General features: G+C 33.0%; 3 protein-coding genes across 11 annotated transcripts; 1 reads left to right on the plus strand and 2 right to left on the minus strand.

Moving 5' to 3' along the window:
• Positions 1-930: 930 nt before the first annotated feature.
• Positions 931-10873, minus strand: LOC101267766 (TMV resistance protein N-like). Of its 8 annotated transcripts, XM_069291490.1 has the most exons (8): positions 10634-10873; positions 9542-10070; positions 8151-9240; positions 7489-7761; positions 5405-6688; positions 4984-5259; positions 4534-4614; positions 931-1065 (listed from the first exon to the last, which is right to left on the minus strand). In XM_069291490.1, exons 2-6 carry the CDS (start codon positions 10051-10053, stop codon positions 4990-4992), a joined length of 3429 nt encoding a protein of 1142 aa, XP_069147591.1. In that variant the 5' UTR covers positions 10054-10070; positions 10634-10873; the 3' UTR covers positions 931-1065; positions 4534-4614; positions 4984-4989. The 8 variants fall into 8 exon arrangements, with proteins under 8 accessions (XP_069147591.1, XP_069147589.1, XP_069147590.1 ...); XM_069291488.1 differs by lacking the exon at positions 931-1065 and having other exon boundaries at positions 4074-4614; XM_069291489.1 differs by lacking the exon at positions 931-1065 and having other exon boundaries at positions 4074-4614; positions 10638-10856.
• LOC543602 (8-hydroxygeraniol dehydrogenase) lies at positions 1423-4395 on the plus strand. Of its 2 annotated transcripts, none has more exons than NM_001317337.1 (5): positions 1423-1612; positions 2209-2322; positions 2858-3368; positions 3603-3756; positions 3836-4395. In NM_001317337.1, exons 1-5 carry the CDS (start codon positions 1515-1517, stop codon positions 4036-4038), a joined length of 1080 nt encoding a protein of 359 aa, NP_001304266.1. In that variant the 5' UTR covers positions 1423-1514; the 3' UTR covers positions 4039-4395. The 2 variants fall into 2 exon arrangements, 1 of the variants encoding a protein (NP_001304266.1); XR_011212241.1 differs by having other exon boundaries at positions 1427-1612; positions 2858-3394; positions 3836-4159.
• Positions 10874-12610: 1737 nt separating the features above from the next.
• Positions 12611-15573, minus strand: LOC101260499 (nudix hydrolase 18, mitochondrial-like). Its single transcript, XM_004250145.4, has 5 exons — positions 15241-15573; positions 13760-13874; positions 13536-13619; positions 13308-13436; positions 12611-13222 (listed from the first exon to the last, which is right to left on the minus strand). Exons 1-5 carry the CDS (start codon positions 15324-15326, stop codon positions 13028-13030), a joined length of 609 nt encoding a protein of 202 aa, XP_004250193.1. The 5' UTR covers positions 15327-15573; the 3' UTR covers positions 12611-13027.
• Positions 15574-16123: the final 550 nt, after the last annotated feature.

The following is a 16123-nucleotide window of genomic DNA, read 5'->3' on the forward strand; positions in this document are numbered from 1 at the left end:
ATATATTTTCGTCCTATACACTTATTATTATAGAATATTATTATAGAATACAAATATTCTCCTGTCTAATTTTCTTTTGTCTTTCTCTCTTTCTCGTTTTATACATACACAAATTATAGAATTGATCTTTTGTATACAAATGCTTTTTTTTTGTATATATATAGCGTATTATACAATTTATTTCTTTATATATGTATAACGAATTATACAACTATTTTTTATATATGTATAGCAAAATATATATATTTATGTTTGATATGGAGCATAATTATGCAAAATATAACTATATACGATTTTTATACCAAATTAATCTTTAATCATGGCTATGTAATATGTGTTCTCACTTCAATTTTAATTGCTTAAGTTTATTAATTTGATTTCATGTAAATAATAATGCAGACAAAGATTTTCTTATATAAATAGAAATTTCATAAATACTGCACAGTTTAAATACCAAACATGAGAGTGATTGTGCCGCAACAATAAAAACTTATTTGAATTTAATATTTAAAATTATACAGTCCAAATAAAAAGTATTAGAAAAAAAAGGGGAAAATAACTCGATAAAAATAGTGGGAATTGTCGGAAAAGTGCAATTATTAATTGGTCCAAATTCATACTATGTTTTTATTTTCTTTTAATTATACTTTCACATTATCTACGTGGATCTTCTTTAGCCACTAATCGTAACTTTTAATTTTTTCACGTTTGGAAAGTTTTTCAAGAACTTTTTTTTGGGGTGCGCAATTTAAGGAAAAAATAATTAATCGAACATATTGTGTTTAAGTTATTACACTATTTTGTAATTGTCGTCATTTTCATATGAGTTGCTTTTTTAACAACCTTTTCCAACTCTCTCAACTACCTTTATTCAATGCTTGACAACTTTCTTCATGTGGCATATATACGTTTATTTTGAACACTCAGCTAAAAGATGTCAATTGCGAAACAAGGGGTGATGAGTGCTTGTCATGGGAAGAGAACTTCCACCTTGACGGAAAAGTTGTTGTTGTCCTTTTTCATGTCATATATCATTCGAGTCCTTTGAAAGTAGTCTCTGTATATCTACATACATGGAAATTAAGAATAAGGTGATTTCCATACACTCTATTTTTCGACTTTCGTGGACCTCACTACAAGATCTCACTAAATGCATTATAATATTGAAAAGTTAAAAATATTTTTAAAAACTGACAAACTTCAAACTCTAGATCCGCTTCGAAATAAAAACGTAAATGTGGAACTATTTTTAAAAGTCCTGCAAATTAGGACTAAAGAACATTCTACACCTATCGACCACAAAAAAGAAGTCAAAATCCAATTTGTTTAAGTAAGTCATTAGTTGTTTTACACCTCATCGATAACGTCACATATTTTTCACTCAAAATCCTATAAATATGGATCATAACATAAGCAACTTCTGTATCATCAATATTTTCTACATTCTTCTCTATTATAATAATTTATTTACTATACATACACTACAAAAATATTTTTATTTTCAAACGAAAAAAATGGCAAAATCATTTGAAAATGAACATCCAATTAAGGCATTTGGATGGGCAACTAGAGACACTTCTGGAGTTCTTTCTCCTTTCAATTTTTCAAGAAGGTATAAATTATTATTTTTTTAATTAATTTTGACGATGTGTTTTTCATTTCTATCGAAGATAAATTCTCTATAAGCTAAGCTAGGGTAACATCTGCATACATATGTTATAATAAAAATAGTTTTTAGCGATAATAAATATGTCTATTAATAAAGAGTGTTGAATTTTTTATTAGTATTGGTTATTTGTTATTGAATCCAATGTCGTTATAGGCTCCGACGACATTTAAAAAAAGTGCCAAAATGTAATTGTCACTAGCTCTTAGGATCGAATCCACACACACGTACTTGATGAATAAAGAATACAAGAACTTTAGAGATAAAGAGATGAGAGAGAAAGAGAGAAACCAATATTTCGTGGTAACACCCGTGAGTAAACTTTCACGGTGGTGGGGTATATATATATTAATTTTTCAGAGTGTTTAATATATGACAGTACAACAAATATTAATCAGGCTCCACAACCTAACACTAACAACCGCCTCTCATGTGCTAGTGACACTACGTTTCTCGAATCCTACCTATATGATTATACTGAATTTATTATTGTAGTTTTATTGTAAATTTGATGATGATCATTTTGTGTTAAATGGGTGCAGAGTGACAGGTGAAAAAGATGTGCAATTTAAAGTTATGTATTGTGGAATTTGTCATTCTGATCTTCATCAACTCAAGAATGAATGGGGAAATAGCAAGTACCCCATGGTGCCTGGGTAAATTAGTTCTTTTATTTTTGGTTTAAAAAAATTCATATTATTTTTTGATTGTTAGAATCCAAAAATATTAACTAGAATTTTCACTAACGAGATTCAGAAATATTAAGGCACGAAGAAGCTAATTCAACATCCGCTATATACACACATAAGTTATTTTTCGGCGAAGAACATAATTTACTAGCTAGTTTACCTTTTCTCTATATTTTTTCAATCTTCACATTATATTTGATAGCAATCCTGATTTGGTTCTTAGTCTATATATTTGGCCATATTGAGCTCTTGATACCTCAGTAAATCCTGAGTTGTTGGGACATGTTACTCCCTCTGTCCCATTTTATAAGAGTTAGTTTTACTCCGTACGGAGTTTAAGAAAGAACAAAGACTATGAATGATAGAAGTTATTGTGACTATAATTCATTTCAGTAAGGTTACAATGGTTATTTTAAAGTTACCTGTGTCACTTTATTTGAAAACGGACTAAAAAGGAAAGTAAGTCACATCGAAGTGTGACTAATTGTAAATATAATTGCAGGCATGAGGTTGTTGGTGTTGTCACTGAGGTTGGAAGCAAGGTGGAGAAGTTTAAGGTTGGAGACAAAGTAGGTGTTGGATGTATGGTAGGATCATGTCGAAAATGTGAGAATTGTAGCGTTGATCTCGAGAATTACTGTCCTCGTCAGATTCCTACTTACAACGGCTATAGCTTAGACGGAACCCTCACGTTTGGAGGTTACTCCGATGTGATGGTATCCGATGAGCATTTTGTAGTACGTTGGCCTGAAAACTTGTCGATGGACGCTGCTCCCCTGTTATGTGCTGGAATTACGACTTATAGTCCTTTGAAATATTTTGGACTCGATAAGCCTGGAATGCACATTGGTGTTGTTGGTCTTGGAGGGCTTGGACATATGGCTGTTAAGTTTGCTAAGGCATTCGGAACCAAAGTGACTGTCATCAGTACATCTGCTAATAAGAAGAAAGAAGCAATTGAGCGTTTGGGTGCAGACTCTTTCTTGATCAGTCGCGATCCTGAGCAGATGAAGGTGAATATGACTACTCGTTATCATTGGTGATCATCTTATCCGAATGTTTAATCTAGCAGTTTTATTTAGTTCGCCTGATTCTTGGTATTGAGATTTTTGAACTCACTCACAATCTCCCCCTTGTCTGGTTCTGTGTTCAAGTGTGTGATAGTTTTATCTGAAAGCTTAAGTTGTTATGACAATTTAAACACGAGAATGGGGGCTAACCTAACCTTTTGTTTGTTCGTCTAACAGGCTGCAATGAACACATTGGATGGGATTATCGACACTGTATCTGTCGTGCACCCTATTCTTCCATTACTTATGTTGATGAAATCTCATGGTAAGCTTGTTATGGTTGGTGCACCAGAAAAACCGGTGGAGTTGCCCGTGTTTCCTCTACTTATGGGTAAGCAAATTCAAGATTTCGAATAATAATGTAATGTGGTCTTTTTTTTTTTGGACTAAAGTTTGTATGTGGAAAACAGGAAGGAAGCTAGTGGCTGGAAGTTGCATAGGAGGGATGAAAGAGACTCAAGAAATGTTGGACTTTGCGGCAAAGCATAACATAACACCAGATATTGAAGTGGTGCCAATGGAGTACGTTAACACCGCGTTGGAACGTCTTTTGAAATCGGACGTGAAATATCGTTTTGTGCTAGACATTGGTAATACATTGAACAAGAAATGAGAATAGGGAGGGGATCAATTATGTAGCTAGCAGTGTTTCCTCCATCATCTATTTATACTGCAGTAACTGAGATTTAGTGAATACCTTACAGAATAACAACCCTTTGCCTTTACTCTATTAACTAAGTGAAATCCGTATATCTCTGATACATCTTTTCACATGAAAATCATACAACAAAGTCAAATTCTGAACTTAGTACTCAAGAAGACAGCTTGCACTAATGAATTATGACGGAACACCAAGATATGATGCAAGTTGCAAGATGACACTGTACTTTTTCCTCAAAAAAATGACACAGAGTACTCCACAAGCTGTCACTTTGATTTTAAAAAATACATCTATTTCTTTTCTTTCCAACTTGTTTATCTCATAAAATGTTGTTTTGCAAGTAAAATGATGAACATCAGTTTCTGATGGATAGCATAAGAGAGTAAGTTCTTTTGGATGAGATGGCTATTCAAGTTTAGTTTTATAAATTAAATCTGGAGTACTCACTTTGTCAACATCTTCAGTCTCTTGCTCCTGCTTGGTTAACTATGGCAACTGCCGCATTAACTCCTCAGCAGCTACACAAGCCTGAAAAACCCATCAAAAGTAACAAATGCAGCACATAAGCAAACACAAAGAACTCAGAGAATGTTTCCCATGCTCGAGGAGTTAATATTGATATAGAAGCATCTACAAATTTAGTTGACAACTATGCCATTTTTTGCCGACTATAGGGGAGTCATGATCAAATATTACACAGCAAAGACAAAGAATTTTAGAAATACGTCCTAATAAAAGACTCCAGTTTAACCAATTTGAACAAAGGGAATAGCAATTGAAGTATTCGTCTGCTCAAAGACCATGATAATTCAAAACAAAAATGATAATTAATTATCTAGGAGAAAGCCTAGCTAGTCCTTCATTCACATTGAGATGGGTGAGTAAACTAGTATATACCTATATTTAAGCTAATAGTCTGGGCTTGTCGGAAAGAGCTGCAAAGTTTCTGAATAGACTGGCTTTATCTTGGTGTCGGTTCACCATTTTTCTGAGAAGAGGAGCAACTGGCCTCAATCTTAGGTTCATCTTTATACAACAAACGAAGTCCAAACATCTTCCTTTCTCCAGGGGAATATAACCTAATGCGCCCATAGTCATTCGGTGTTCTTCCATTTGCCTTAGATGTATCCCATAAGCCAGCAAGAGGTACCAAGAAAAAATGAATAGCAGAACCTGCAGGACATTCTGAATGGTTGAATAAGGCAATTTTTTGGATGATACGCGTCACCAACCTCCCATCATAACAAATCAAGTGAGCTTCGGCATTAACTAATATGCCAGAGTAACAAACAGCAAATCCCAAGAAGTTATTACTTACATACCAATCTTCAGGCAATTTGAGTGATATACTAAAACCATTTTCCTGATGGTGGAACCATCTTGGGATATTCTTCCCCCAACTCATAAACACTCTTAGTGACAAGGAATCTGAAGCAGAGATGTCATGCTGCAATAATGAAATAGTCTGAAACAACGAATTACAGATCCAATCATTACTCCAATCTGCATCGACTGTATGTAGCTGCTGTGGAAATTCTGGCAGCTGTGTAAGCCTCTTGCAATCTGATAAGTCCAGGGATCGAAGAGCACCAAGCTGGGCTATGCTTCGAGGCAAATACTCAAAACTATTTCCACTGAGATTCAACTCTTTCAAAGAGGATAAGCATCCAATGTCTTCTGGAAGTCCTCCATCTATTAAATTGCAGCCATTGAGTTTCAAAGTATTCAAGTTTAGCATCCCCATGAAACCGGGAAACTCTTTCAGCCTGTAGCAATCTGACAAGTCCAACGATTGAAGAGCACTAAGTTGGGCTATGCTATGAGGCAAATACTCAAAGTTATTTCCGTTGAGATACAATTTTTTCAACGAGGATAAGCATCCAATGTCTTCCGGAAGTCCTCCATCTATTAAATTGCAGTACCTAAGATCCAGATCTTCCAATGAGTGTAACCCTTCATTCACCTCAGGGAACACAAAGGACACTCCGTATTGTAAATTTTTTTTGGAAAAAGTCAATAATTTAAGCTTGTTCAAGCAGATGATGGAAGATGGAGGTCGTGAGATTAGGGTATAGCTGGCATCAAGCTCCTCCAAGTTTTCTAAATCACCAATCTCTTCTGGCAAGCTTTCAAGCTTTGAGCAGGACACAATTAGCTTCACCAAGCCTTTCAACTTACAAATGCTGCTTGGAAGAGCTACAAGGTTTTGCATAGAACTCAAAGTTAACTTTGTAAGACGGCATGAGTATTGCTGAATAATAGATGATGGTATTTCCCTTAGCCCAGACCAGTTTATCTTGATCTCTAACTCTGACTTCATTCTTCCGAGGATTTCTGGAAATTTCTCTAAACTATAGCACTCATCTAGATAAAGACGTTCAATAGATTCCACATTAACACACGGAAACCTCTTAAGGCGTTTACAACAAGTCAAACATAAATGAATGAGCTTTCTGCAACTTCCCACGGAATGGTGAACCTCTTCAAGATTCTTACATTTAAGCAGATACAAATACTCCAAATTTGGCATCCCCGTGAAATCTGGTGTTCCAATCAGGCTTTTAGAGTAGCTGAGATCTAGCTCTCGCAAAGACGGCAAATGCTGCTAGTCAAAGCACAGAAAGAATGAGAATTGGGCTGCTATTCAGAACACAGAAATATTGGAGAACTATTCAGAATACAGAAAGAATCAAATGACCTTTGTGTTTAATTTAATCCCTTACGTAAAAAATGAGCAAGGACATTCAGACATAAGAATCAACACAACATTCTGTGTGAAATTAGAAATCATTTTACTTTATTTTTATATCGAAATTACATGTTTGAGAAGCTAAATAAAAGTGTGTATAGAAATGAAAAAAGGTCAAAAATATCCTCAAGACATTAGAAAGAAATCAAAAAAATCTTACTCTCATTGAATCAAATTTGCTCCTAACCTTATTTTCAGGCTTGATATTTCCCCTATTACATTTAGTTGAACAAGTAACCTTTATTTGTTGGTCCACAATTATATGGCATTTAACAAGTAACCCTTATTTGTGCTCCTTAACGCATTAGAATATCCAGCCCATTTTCTAGGAGCAAAAATTAAAAACCGGCCCATTTGAAAGCAACACATGCAAATAAATGAAACACACAAAAAAGGAAACATAACATCCCTATATATGTTTTTAACAGTTAGAGTTGGTTAATAAATCACCCAATTTGAAGCAATTGTATGTTACATGTGTTTCCATGTCCGGTTGGGGTATTCAAAAGACACACTTATGTCAATAATAAAAAGTGTACGTATAGTCATGAGAATAGTTAAGATGTCCATCTAGAAGTTGTTGTCAACTTTGAGAGTCTATTTATGTATCTGAGAAAAAGAAAAATAATTAAAAATGAATTCAATAATAGTACCTTTGCTCCAGTCCATAATTGACGCAGCGAACTGCTCTGGAGATCAAGATAAACAAGCTTTTTAGGTTCAAAGTTTTCTAATAATGACTCCCAAGGATAACAACGACAGACAAACCAGCGCAAGTTGTTGGGCAGGTATTCAATGGAGTCAGCACAGGCCTGAAAACCGAAGATGGATAATAATCTAAGCCTTTTCATGTTTTTCATGGCTTTTTTAGTAAAGCATAGCTTTTTAACATGATATGTCCAGATTGCTTCCATTGCCTTGGTCCCCTGGAAAAAGGTTCATTAGTCTACAAAGTATAAAATCTGCATGCCAATATGACTACTTTCTAACTCCCTGTGATGACAAATATCATCATTTTGCATTACTTATTATTGCACGTAAAAGCTAGCACCATTAACAAAAACTTAAGTGTACATATTAGTTAGGTCTTTCTTAAGAAAATTATCGCTGAAGAGAAATACTCTATGCAATTAATTCTATAATCCAAATTTCTTGTAATACAATTTTTGACAAGTTCTTACAAATCAAAAAGTTTTTCATGTAGTGATAGAACGAAGTTGAAATTAAGACAGTACCAACAATTTTCATCTTTTAAATAAAAAGTAGAAGATGAAGACTAAAAATTGAATATTATTGCATTGTTTAGCCTACTTACAGTATTGTTGACCATCACTTCTTCGAAATCTTCAACGTCCCAGAGTCTGCTTTGTTCTCCCGAATCTTTTTGCATTTTTACCACATATCTACCCATATCTTGAATCAAATCATGCATCTCAATCTCATTATTTTTGGAAATGAACACGAGAGATTTGTCAATTAAGACATCCAATCCATGTTCAGCTCCAAAACCACAGCTCTCAAGGATTTGCATGACTAGTTTTTTTCTTTTTCCTCGTAAGAGACATGCTATATCTAGAAATATCTTTTGCTCTTCAAGCTCTAAACCATCATAACTTACTTTGAGCTTTTTAACAATTTCTAAACTGGAGTTTTTCTTTATTTGGTCAACAGTTCTAGTCCATTGAGTTAGGCCTTTATTATGCAACAAAGAACCCCACACCTTGAGGGCTAAAGGAAGGCCTTTAGCATGATTTACTACCTCCAACGAGAACTTCATAAAACGTTCATCTGGAATTTCTTTTCTGAAAGCATGTCGATTGAACAATTGAATAGCTTCTTGATCACATAGTGTAGACACTTCGTATATTGGATCATCCTTCTCTATCAAATGTTTATTTCTAGTCGTTACAACAATTCTGCTGCCATTACCAAACCAACCAACATCACCTGCTAAATACTCCAAATGATCACCATGATCTATGTCATCAAGCACAATTAGCACCTTCATAGAACAAAGTCTACTCTGAATCATGTACTTTCCATCATACTTATTATTGACGTAATCATCTTTCTTTCTTAACAGTTCAGAGAGAAGGGAATTTTGTAAAGAATGCAGTTGATTATAATTTGCATTTTCTTTAACATCTGCTAGAAAACAAGAAGCTTTAAATTGACAAGATAGAGTATCAAAGATGGCTTTTGCTATAGTCGTCTTACCAACTCCACCTATTCCCCAAATCCCTACGATCCGAACATCATTGACTTCTATCTGAAGTAGGGATTCTAGTTTCTCTAAATGAGCATTTATTCCCACAACATCTTGTAACGAAGATAAAGAATAAGCACTCTTGCATAATTTGGAAGAGATGTGATCAACGATCTGTTGAATATACTCTGCTTCGATCCTGCATAAATAAGAAGATTGATTTTGGAGAAAATGAGAAAGTCAATTATTAGTGACTATTTCATATCTTAATCAAATAGGAAACAATGTAGTTCATGGTAATAGGCTAATAGCAACACTCTATAGTTGAAGTATGAAAGTTGTAAAAGTTGTATACATTAGAAGGATTATTATGCATTCTCCTTGTATAAATTCTTGTTCTATAGTAGAATATGTCTAGGTTTCACAGAAGCATCCATATTTGAATGGAAATTATTCCAATTCCCATTTCATTAAAAAGCAAATATGTGTTTCTAACTTACCCGTCACGGATATCATATCCTTTTAGATCTGCGGCAGCAGTTAGGGCATTCCTCCATCCTTGCACCTTCTGCATCCCCTCATCACCGTCACCCTTATACCTTACTTCATGTTTGACAAATGCTTCTGCAAAGCTCTCGCTTTGGTATCGAACATGTGATGGATCCACATCATAGAAGATTGGTACAACTATTTGTCCATTTTTTTCCTCCTTGCATTCCATGATCTTCTCTAGTTCATTCAAGCACCACCTCGATGTAGCATAATTCCTTGAGAAAACGACGAGTGCAACTTGAGAATCTTTGATAGCTTTCAAGAGTTCTTTTGGGATGGAATCTCCATGCTCTAGCCTTTTATCATCTTGAAAGGTGAATATTCCCCTATTTTTCAAACCTTCGTACAAATGACCCGTAAATGTTTTTCGAGTATCCTCACCTCTAAAACTTAAAAAGACATCGTACTTCCATCGAGGACAGTATTGTGAATTACTCGCAAAAGAGGAAGAAGATGCCATGGATTCGATTGTACTGTCTGAAAACAAAACACAAATTGTGTTTACAGATTGTAGTTATGGTAATAGAAAGGAACTGCAAATTATGGATGAAAAAGTTTGTTTTTTTAAATCTTAAATTATGTTAATAGCTTTCTTTGTCAACAAAAGCAGACAAGTTGACTTCAAAAAACAAAAGAATTAATTTTTTTGGGCAAAGAAGTATCATCAACAAACTGTAATTATTAATTAAAATAAGGAAACAGACAAGTTGACTTCAAAAAACAAAAGAATCAATTTTTTTGGGCAAAGAAGTATCATCAACAACTGTAATTAATTTAAAAAAAAGGAAAGTAAGTCGTATAAATTAAAACAGAGGTAAGAGTACTATTCCTCAATTTCATGTAATTTTCATTAACATTTCCAACTTGACATCGTGGAATTTACATTCCGTAAAATATTCATCTTCAAACTTGATATCATAAGTTAACAGCAAAAACAAGTTTAAATTGCGGTATTTTACTGAACTATAGCAATTATCAAACAAATTTATATACAAAAAAAAAGAGATTATACACAAAATCAAGTAGAAAAAAGTAAGCACCAGCCTGAAAAGAACAAGATCCACGTTGCTAGTTGCTCCGGTTCACCGGAGCTAGAAGCTCTTCGCCGGAACAGTGCAGAAGACAGAGGGACTGACTGGTTTTGGGTTAAAAGGGAAGTGGGTCGGGTCAATTTTGGGGCGGGTTAATTTAGTTGGGTTGGGTTGTAATTTGGAGGGACTGGTGTGGTAAGTGACGTGACCTCTAATCTGATATTTGAAAATTGGTTATATTTAGGAAAAATTGTATATAATAGTAAATTATTAATTTAAATTAAATGCTATAAATATGCTTTAATTTATAGCAAATTATAGCTATTTTTGCCACTCTCCTTGGTGGAATCTCGTTTCCCGCTCTCGTTTGGTGTCAGTCTCGCTCGTCTCTCTCATTTTTTATACAAACGCAAATGTATAAAATGTGTTTGTGTTAATATAAAACAAGAGAAAATTGTATAAATACATATATTTTCGTTCCCTTTTATCCCCTCTCTCAGATTTCGCTCGCCATCATCGCCTCTCTCGCTTATACAAACAGAAATGAAATGTATATATTGTGTTTCTGTTTGTATAAAGTGAGAGAAAATTGTATATACACATGCAAACATATATATTTTCATCCTATACACTTATAATTATTATATAATAAAAATACTCCCTTGTCTAATTTCTTTGGTCTTTCACTCTTTCTCGTTTTATACAAGTTCAAATTGTATATAATTTCTCTCTTTCTCTTGTTATACAATTCGATTCAATTGTATATTCCCTATCCAAATCTCTTTTGCTTTTCTCTCTCTTTATTTTATACAAATTCAAATTGTATATAATCGTTCTATACACTTATAATTATACAATACAAATATTTTCCTGCCCAAGTCTCTTTTGTCTTTCTCTTTTTCTCGTTTTATACAATTCGCTTCATATACAACTATACATATATATATTTGGTATGAAGCACAATTACGCAAACTTTGTTATAACATACAAATATGAATTTTGTGTTTGCTATATGTGAACGTTATTCTATTTACGTAGTGGCATTATGGGCTATAATAGTAGGAATATATGTGAGTTCAATTTATCTATTTACGGATAAATTGAATGAGTTATTTAAGATACTTCAATGCTATTTGTTTTTTCATTACGTAAAATATAAAATTTATGATTGATCAAAAACATTACCTTATCAATTATTTTTTACGTTTTCTTCTTCTTCTTCGGCGGATTAGCTTACTATTAGTGGTTCCTTTTTTTTTAACATGAACTATCATTGTCTGTGTTAAAATTTATCTTGAAATAAATTACCCTAACTATCACTACCTAAACTATCACTATCCACCACAGTATTGATTTTTTTTTGTTCAATTTTAAAGTTTATTAATTTGATTTATCGATTATCGATTTGTAGATATACTAAACCATTACAGATTGAGAAATCGATTTATCAGTCTGGATATCAATTTAAACTTTAAGATTTTAAAAATCTTTGAAAATAACTCAGTAACAACATCCAACGGGGTGACAAGCTAAATGAACAATGCACATGAGTTGTGTGTGGCTGTCAAAAAAATATTGTGATATTTGGGGTTCAAACCCGAAATTTCTTCATTCAAATGGACACTCATTTACCACAACGCCAATGGCATGGCTTTTGTCGAGGGTGTCTAACTTTAAATATATATCCTTTAAATGTAGAACTTGATGTATATATACAACGTAATTTTCTAGCGAATGGTGTTCAATTGGACATCCTGTGATTGTTGTGGCTACGCCAGTACACATGAGTTGATAGATTGTATCATGATAAAAGGATTAACTATTATTATTACATTATAGAATAATCTAGAGTTTTGAAACAGAAATTTCATATTATATTAAACAACTTGCCTATGATAAACGTTTATGATTTGATTTAAACACAATGCGAGTACCCGTTTTCTTGTAACTTTGCAAGCAAAATTGCTCAGTAAAACAAAGAGAACATCCAATAATTCAACTCAATACATTAATAATTTTCCAATATCACTGTTTCCAGGAGCTACTTACAAATAATCATTACTTCATCAAGCTTTATATTATAAAATGTTCAAATAAATTAAACTTTAATAATAACTACTAAATTTCAGTAAGTTTCTAGATTTTTTTTTCTAATATAAGAATCACATTAGACTTCATTTCTAACCCTAAAGCCAATGTACCAACTCCAATTCTAAAATAACAAACAAACAACATACTCCTATAACTAACCTCTACTACTACTATTTTTTCTTATTTGTTCATTTTAAAATCGGAGTTGTTACTCTCATGAACTACTTAATCCGCGTGCTAGGTTTACCCATTATCAACGATTAATTCCTATTCACAAACTACTTCAACCATGTTGGTTTCGTAGTGGATCGATTATGCTTCTTCAGTAGAACTTGATAGTGGTGGAGAAAGTATTTGAGCTCTACATCCCCATGGAAGTATAGTTGTTCTACCACTTGAACTAGGTTCAATTATGCTTATTTGTGATGTGAGACGACTTACTAATACTTCCAATGCTTCTTTCATCCATCCATTTTGACATAGTTTTCTTGCTTCGCGCACATTCATCTACAAAATGGAAAAAAAAATACTTGTCAGCTAAGACGAAGATATGATACTATTTATGTCACGCGAGTATATCTTTATTGCATACCCAAGTTCTTTCGCGAATCTCTTTCTCAGGCCAATAGTCTAGTTCCTCTGTTACGAACAGAGGAAACATGTGCCCTTCGTAGGCAGTGTCACCGGTTTTGTTCTCAAAGTACCATGTTCCAAGTTTACACTGCAAAAGTAATCGAAAAAATCAAAAGATTTGTTTGATGTAATAAAACAAAGTTAAACGCGAAGATTTTGTTTCTTATTTTTCATATGAATCACGAACCTCAACTTCACCTCGTACTCCAGCTTCCTCTATTGTCTCACGTTGTGCTGCATCCTCAATCGTTTCATCTTCTTCCCAACCTCCCTACCATAACAAGAAAGAGACACTTGCATTCAAAATCGAGTCTTAAAAGAATGACATTTTTCATTTCTCTCTTGATTAACGAGTTATATGTCACATAATTACTTCTTCTATTAAACATCATGTTCAAATGCATTGGATACCTTTGGGAATAACAATCCTTTGCCTTTTCTTTGTGGACTTATTAGAAGAACTTCAAATGCATCTTCATCTATCAACGATAACTCAGTAAAGTCTTTATATCGATAAGGTATACATCTGCGGAAAATACATAATCAAAGAAGTCGATATATAGTTAATAATACATCAAAAGATATATCTTTCCACATGAAAATCGTATAACAAAGTCAAATCCATGTGATAACATTTAAAAAAACTTGTACATCCATGTTCAGTAATAGTCTTTCACTATTAAAATCTAGAAAATGGTATCAAAATTATGCCATAACTATAATTAAACATAAAAGAATGTCCTTTTTCCCAGGGGAAAAAAACAAGACATGTGATGAGTTGAATAAAGTTAGCCAAACACCACATGAATTTCTAAAATTTTTTTACAAGAAATCAAAAAAGAAAAAGAGACAACGAGCAAAGACCGAATCGGGATTTTTAGTTTATAGATTTTGAACTATAATTATGTTTTGCTTATTGGGTTTTAAATAAAATTACTTGTTTGAATCAAAGTTACCAGTTCTGTCGAAGTCATATTGACCTAAAAGTACCGACCCTAAAACCTTTGAAAGAAAAACTTCGTAAAATTCAAAGGAGAAATTACATCCAAAATATCAAAACTTTGATGCCAAAAATAAGTTTTAAAAAATCAACACATTTCTACAAATAAAAATGTGTAGAAAAAATCAACTCAAAAAGACAAGGGGGTAAATGTTGAATTAGTCAATTGCAATTTGGAATCATAGAGGAAGATGACCAATTGACCATCTCTTTTGGTTTTTCCTTGAAGTCAACTCTCCAAAACAAAATCATTTTTTAAAAAAAAATAAAAAATATCATGGTTAGCATTATTGTTTAAACAATATTGTTCTAACCAATTAATTAAATCATGAAAACAAAACATAAACATTTATATTACAAATTAACATGAAATGCAAAAGGGGGAGGTATGACTTTCATGGTCGATCGAACCTAGTAATTTTAATTCAAACCATGTTGTTCTCTTAAAAAAAATCCATTAAATAAGTAAAAGTCATTTATAAGTTTTAAATTCTAACTCCAATTTAGAATGAAGGATGAAGCTTTTGAACAACGGGTTCACAAAGTAGCCAACATTTTCGACATGAAACATAGATATACACCTTAACCAAGATAAAAACATACAATAAACATCAAATTCTTAACTTATAATTTCACAACGAATTTAATTTAAATTCTGAATTTATCTCTAAATCATTAATAAAGTTTCAAATCCCGACTCAACCTGAATGAAAGTTTTGATCAAGAATTTCACGAACTAACCAACATTTTCGACACGAAACATAAATAGACACCTCAACCTAACAAAATAAATACAACAAACATCAAACTCTTAACTTATAATTTCAAAAATAACGACAAATTCAGTTTAAATTCTGAATCTGTCTCTTAGAAGTTACACGAGGGTACGTACCCTACAACTTGACGACGACCCTTGTTGTAACGTTGCAAATGCCGTCCGGAGCGTGACACAAGAACCACCATATCCTTCAATTCCATGAATTCTTCTTGTCTTGCTTAAAAATGGTATTTTTTGGTTCTTTTTTTGAACCAAAAAAAAAAGAAAATAATAACTAAAAAATTAATCACTTTATTTGAAATCAAACAAAACTAGGCTTGAAAAAAAAAATATCAAGAACAGAGAAAAATAAAAGTTGAGATTTTTTCTTCTTTTATTTTTTTTCTGTTGAAATGATTGGTTGTGTGTTATTAAGGGAAAAAAAAAACGGTTAACGATATATGAATAGAATTTTTCTTCAAAATGCTGGATTTTAAATGGTGCATTTTTTGGGGTTGGCACGTGTGGGACTAGATCGGCACGTGTGAACCGGTTCAGGTAATAAATCCGGTTTTTTTTTGTTATTGTATACCGGTTTGAGTTGTGATATATGATTGAATATATAACTAAGGCCCACGCTCGTGGCATGGAGCGTGACTTTTGTAATTTTATTGATGTTTGATAGTTCGGGTCATTTTAAGCGTATTTCGAGTGATTTTATGGAATACATGTTATAATAGGTATCGATATAATTTTGGTTGTTAAAAACTGATTAGATAGGAAGTAACTATTTAGTAAATCATTTATGTTAGATTTTGAATATGAGAATCTCGTGATGTTAGCCTGTACTTCGTTAACTATTTGGTCAGACCCACAATCTATCCCTAGTGTTTAGGGTGAGTCTAACAACTTCAATTACGGAATATGTGTTAATGAAGTAGTAACTGTTACACGAATCTTATGTATTAAAGTAAGAAAATTTCACCAATATTTAATTATGTTGGAGAGGACCTCAAAA

The sequence above is a fragment of the Solanum lycopersicum genome, chromosome 11, assembly GCF_036512215.1.
Source record: "Solanum lycopersicum chromosome 11, SLM_r2.1".
NCBI classification, from domain to species: Eukaryota; Viridiplantae; Streptophyta; class Magnoliopsida; order Solanales; family Solanaceae; genus Solanum; species Solanum lycopersicum.

Excerpts from the sequence above, each read along its gene's own strand:
- LOC543602 (NM_001317337.1), top strand. The coding sequence starts at position 1,515 with ATGGCAAAATCATTTGAAAATGAACATCCAATTAAGGCATTTGGATGG. Across the intron at positions 1,613-2,208 it reads CCTTTCAATTTTTCAAGAAG|AGTGACAGGTGAAAAAGATG; the intron begins GTATAAATTATT and ends AAATGGGTGCAG. Across the intron at positions 3,757-3,835 it reads CGTGTTTCCTCTACTTATGG|GAAGGAAGCTAGTGGCTGGA; the intron begins GTAAGCAAATTC and ends TGTGGAAAACAG.
- LOC101267766 (XM_069291484.1), bottom strand. The coding sequence starts at position 10,053 with ATGGCATCTTCTTCCTCTTTTGCGAGTAATTCACAATACTGTCCTCGA. Across the intron at positions 9,241-9,541 it reads GGATATGATATCCGTGACGG|GATCGAAGCAGAGTATATTC; the intron begins GTAAGTTAGAAA and ends TTATTTATGCAG. Across the intron at positions 7,762-8,150 it reads AAGTGATGGTCAACAATACT|GGGACCAAGGCAATGGAAGC; the intron begins GTAAGTAGGCTA and ends ACCTTTTTCCAG.
- LOC101260499 (XM_004250145.4), bottom strand. The coding sequence starts at position 15,326 with ATGGAATTGAAGGATATGGTGGTTCTTGTGTCACGCTCCGGACGGCAT. Across the intron at positions 13,620-13,759 it reads AAGGATTGTTATTCCCAAAG|GGAGGTTGGGAAGAAGATGA; the intron begins GTATCCAATGCA and ends TTGTTATGGTAG. Across the intron at positions 13,223-13,307 it reads AGATTCGCGAAAGAACTTGG|ATGAATGTGCGCGAAGCAAG; the intron begins GTATGCAATAAA and ends TCCATTTTGTAG.